This window comes from Cebus imitator, unplaced genomic scaffold, assembly GCF_001604975.1.
Source record: "Cebus imitator isolate Cc_AM_T3 unplaced genomic scaffold, Cebus_imitator-1.0 Scaffold173, whole genome shotgun sequence".
NCBI classification, from domain to species: domain Eukaryota; kingdom Metazoa; phylum Chordata; class Mammalia; order Primates; family Cebidae; genus Cebus; species Cebus imitator.
The window spans coordinates 4,116,797-4,121,801 of record NW_016107488.1 but is presented as its reverse complement, the minus strand read 5'-3'; the positions used below and the strand labels follow the sequence as shown (position 1 = coordinate 4,121,801).

At 45.9% G+C, this 5,005-nt stretch overlaps 1 protein-coding gene across 1 annotated transcript; it reads left to right on the top strand.

Moving 5' to 3' along the window:
- Nucleotides 1–2,202: 2,202 nt before the first annotated feature.
- DCAF4L1 (DDB1 and CUL4 associated factor 4 like 1) lies at nt 2,203–4,757 on the top strand. The gene has a single exon (XM_017544914.2). It carries the CDS (start codon nt 2,564–2,566, stop codon nt 3,755–3,757), a length of 1,194 nt encoding a protein of 397 aa, XP_017400403.1. The 5' UTR covers nt 2,203–2,563; the 3' UTR covers nt 3,758–4,757.
- Nucleotides 4,758–5,005: the final 248 nt, after the last annotated feature.

Sequence of the window (5,005 nt, the reverse complement as noted above, 5' to 3'; positions counted from 1 at the left end):
TCCTGATATGCTTGTTTCACATTACATGCCTGTATAAAAATATATCATGTATCCCATAAATATATACACCTACTATATATTCACAGAAATTAAAATTTGAAAAAAAGAAGTGGAAATAGATTGAAAGCTCTCTCTGTAGAATGGAAATTGGATAGATTTTGCAGAAAGAACCTTAACCCCTTATTCCTCTCAGTAAAGGGGCCTATGAAATAAAAGAGAATTAAACATTATGTAGTTCTTAGAATTTTCATTCCTTCACTCACTCACCTATATCCTATGTCCCAGGTACTATATTATATACTAGACAGTAAGGATAGAAAGATGGTTAAGAAACGATCCCTGTCTAAAGAGGTCCACAGTATACTAGGGTAGACAAAGATGTGTAATTAGTTTGAGAATCTCACCTAAGAGGCATAAGCATGCAAGTCTCATAGTTTCTTTTCTTTCTTATTCTTTATTTATTTATTTATTTTTGAGACGGAGTCTCATTCTGTCGCCCAGGCTGGAGTGCAGTGGTGTGATCTCGCTCACCTCTGTCTTCTGGGTTCAAGAAATTCTCCTGCCTTAGCCTCCTGAGTAGCTGGGATTACAGATGTGTGCCACACGCCTGGCTAATTTTTGTATTTTTAGTAGAGACAGGGTTTCACCATGTTGGTCAGGCTGGTCTGAAACTCCTGACCTTGTGATCTGCCCACCTCAGCTTCCCAAAGTGCTGAGATTACAGGCGTGAGCCACCGTGCATGGCCAAAAGTCTCATACTTTCTGCGCTTGGTATTTTGTCACACTTCATTGCTTCTAACTGTCCACCTCCTTAGTTATTAAAACGTTCATTCTAGATATTGAAATTAGTTCCTACTCATTTAAAACATTAGTCTCACATTTATGTAAAAAACTTCTTCTCTGCCCTCCAGAGCAGACTAGACCTGCAGTTCCAACTCTCTTTACACACACCTCTCTTTTTTCCATGTGCCTGCTCTTCCAATGGTGGGGCGGTGAGTTTCAAGAAGGGAAACAGGCAATGCGTTAAATGCCTGACTGTGGCCATGTTGCTGTCTGCTTTCTGTAGGTCATTGTCAGTGAGAATGCATAGAGTTCCCCACAGCCCCACAGAGAACTCAATATCAAGCAGCCCTCTAAGTTTTGGTAGCCCTTTGCAAGACTTGCTGCATCTGTCAGCTGACTCCCAATTGGCAGTGGTGAAACACATTCTTTTGATACATAGAAATCCCTTGTCCCTTGTTATGTTCCATGGCAAGTGTGTAGGCCTCAATCTCATGTGCTCCCTGTGATCCCAGCTCTGGGGCCTGTAGATTCCGACAGGATCTATAGTCCAGATTATCACCATATTTCTCTGTAGCACCTACCAACTCTCCCCAATCCTCCAAAATTCCTGGAAATTCATAATGAAGGAGCAGTCAGCAAGCTTTTTGGCAGAGGAAACATCCAAATGGGGACTGGAGATATCAGTCTCCTCTTCTTGAAGATGCCCCAAACCTTTACTAGTACCATGTAATAGGTACAAATGTCCTGAACAGAACACGAAAAATACCATTAATGAAACAAATTAATAATTTGGACAAATTCATAATTTATTTTTCTTTCTTTGTGAGACAAGGTCTTACTGTCTCCCAGTTGGGCTGGAGTGCAGTGGGGCAATCACTGCAGCCTCAACCTCCTGGGCTCAGGTGATTTTCCCTCCCAGTCTCCTGAGTAGTTGGGACTACAGGTGTGCATAACGCCCGGCTAATTTTTCATGTTTCTTTAGAGAGAAAGTTTCACCATGCTGCCCACGCTGGTCTCTAACTGTATTTTTAAAATACAGGGTGGGCGCGGTGGCTCAGGCCTGTAATCCCAGCACTTTGGGAGGCCGAGGCGGGCGGATCACGAGGTCAAGAGAATAAGACCATCCTGGCCAACATGGTGAAACCCCGTCTCTACTAAAAATACAAAAATTAGCTGGCCATGGTGGTGTGTACCTGTAGTTCCAGCTACTCGGGAGGCTGAGGCAGAACTGCTTGAACCCGGGAGGTGAAGGTTACAGTGAGCCGAGATCCCGCCACTGCACTCCAGCCTGGCACCTGGCCATAGAGCAGGACTCTATCTCAAAAAAATAAAAGAAAAAAAGAGTTCCAGACCAGCATAGGCAACACAGGGGGACCCCACCTCTGCAAAAGTTAGCTGGCGTGGTGTCGTGACCCTGCAGTCCCAGTTAAGTAGGGCTGAGATAGGAGAATCGCTTGAGCCCAGGAGTTCCAGGCTGCAGTGAGCCATGGTCGTGCCACTGCACTACAGCCTGGCCAAAAAAGCAAGACCCTGTTTCAAAAAGAGAAAAGGAAAAAGTTAACATTAAGAACTTCCTTCATCAAGACACCAAGAGAGTAAGAAAACCCACAGAGTAGGAAAAGAGATTTGTAACACACATCTCCAACAAAGGACCCGCCCTGAGAACACGGAACTCGCAAAAAATTAGCAACACTTCCGCTCGAGCCTGGACGGAACTTCCTGTCACAGAGAAGAACATCCGGCAGAATTTCCTGTTAGGAGCACTCTCCGGCACGGAGAAATGGAGGCCGAAAGGCTGCGACTCCTCGAGGAAGAGGCGAAGCAGAAAAAGGTAGCCAGAATGGGATTTAATGCATCTTCCATGCTCCGAAAAAGCCAGCTAGGTTTCCTTAACGTTACCAGTTATTCCCGTTTAGCCAACGAGCTGCGTGTGAGCTGCATGCAGAGGAAAAAGGTTCAAATTCGGAGCTTGGATCTCTCCTCTTTGGAGAGCAACCGATTTAACTTCATCCTGGCGAGTACCAACAGCGACCAGCTCTTCGTAGTGAACCAGGTGGAAGTCGAAGGCTCCAAGTACGGCATCATCAGCTTGCGAACGCTGAAGATCCCTTCGTTCCACGTGTACGTGCTCAGAAACCTGTTCGTCCCCAACCGGAAAGTGAAGTCCCTGTGCTGGGCCTCGCTGAACCAGTTGGACTCTCACGTTCTGCTGTGCTTTGAGGGAATCAGAGAAGCTCCAAGCTGTGCCGTGCTGCTCCCAGCGTCGCGCTTCTTAAATGTCTACGCCAGTAGAGTAAACCAGCCTGGGATGCTCTGCAGTTTCCAGATCCCTGCGGCCTGGTCCTGTGCCTGGTCCCTGAACTTCCAGGCATATCACTGCTTTAGTGCCGGCGTGTCTCAGCAGGTCCTGTTGACCAACGTGGCGACGGGACACCAGCAGTCATTTGGTGCCAGCAGTGATGTCTTGGCCCAGCAGTTTGCCATTACGGCCCCTTTGCTGTTCAATGGCTGTCGCTCCGGGGAGATCTTTGCTATTGATCTGCGTTGTAGAAATCGAGGCAAGGGGTGGAAGGCCACTCGCCTGTTCCATGACTCAGCAGTGACCTCTATGCAAATCCTCCAAGAAGAGCAATGCCTCATGGCGTCGGACATGACTGGAAAGATCAAGCTGTGGGACCTGAGGGCCACTAAATGTATAAGGGAATATGAAGGTCATGTGAATGAGTCCGCATATCTGCCCCTGCATGTGCACGAGGAAGAGGGAATCGTGGTGGCAGTAGGCCAGGACTGCTACACGAGAATCTGGAGCCTTCATGATGCCCACCTGCTCAGAACCATCCCCTCCCCATACCCCGCCTCCGAGGACGACATTCCCAGCGTGGCCTTCGCTTCTCGGCTTGGGGGCATCCGGGGAGCGGCACCAGGGCTGCTCATGGCTGTCCAGCAGGACCTTTATTGTTTCCCCTTCAGCTAATTCTGCAGGTGGCAGCATGGCCGAATGTGAATTTGACTTAAAGAAGTTGAATATCTTATTACCATTTTTGTGAGAGCATTTTAAGAGACGTGGTGTATATAGATCCCATCCATCCGGCTGCCAGGGGTAAGGTGTTAAGAGTTTTATATGGTGACATTTCTGTAAAGTTATTTCAGTTAAGCTCTGGATTTAGCTTGAAAGTCCTTCCCATAAAAGGTACCTATTTCTTCTTGTTGAATACCTCAGAATAGTTGCCCCCCCCTTTTTTTTTAATAAATAATAAAAGACTTTTCTAAGGACTGAAGATTGGCAAAAACCAAATTAAAGCTGCTGCTTTCACTAGTAACTCTTTAGAGAAGCATAATGATGGAACTGGTAAGACTTTTTGACTAGTCGTACTGGGGTCCGAAGTATCTGTGCTTGAGAAAGCCAGTGGGAGAAGAGACAAAGGAGAGGTCATCTCTTCGAGTCTCTACAGAAATATTTAAGGCTGGAGCTTGGAATCATTAAATTTGGCCTTCTGAAACTCAATAGCAGATCTCCAAAATTCTCCTTTTATTATATATAAGCATTGGAAGGAAAGATGGATCTTTTAAAATACTAAACAGTCCTTCATGTGCTTTTGTTGAGGCCCTTCTCAGAATGTAAGGTACAGCAGTTCCAGTTTCTATTATGGTGACTTGAATTTCAGATTCAAGGACCCCGCTGTCAAAAGGGCTTTGACGTTTTGTAATCTAGGAGCAGCAGTTTGTGAGAGGTTTATTAAAAATGTTAAAAAGCTTGTTTTTCTACCAAGCAAGGAAGAAAAAAAAATGTGTAATAATGTTTGTTGCTACTTCTTAATAGCTAAAGCCTTGAAATGATGTGAATTTCCAAAATGCTAAAATTTGTACTATAATCATGCAATTGGATACTGCATAATAATGGAAAATAAGGCACAATTGCTATGCAAAACAGTATGGATCACTCGCAACATGTTGATTGAAATTAGGTAGAAATGAGTACAGGCCGGGCGCGGTGGCTCAAGCCTGTAATACCAGCACTTTGGGAGGCCGAGGCGGGTGGATCATGAGGTCAAGAGATCGAGACCATCCTGGTCAACATGGTGAAACCCCGTCTCTACTAAAAATACAAAAATTAGCTGGGCATGGTGGCGCGTGCCTGTAATCCCAGCTACTCAGGAGGCTGAGGCAGGAGAATTGCCTGAACCCAGGAGGCGGAGGTTGCGGTGAGCCGAGATCGCGCCAT

Excerpts from the sequence above, each read along its gene's own strand:
- DCAF4L1 (XM_017544914.2), top strand. The coding sequence starts at position 2,564 with ATGGAGGCCGAAAGGCTGCGACTCCTCGAGGAAGAGGCGAAGCAGAAA.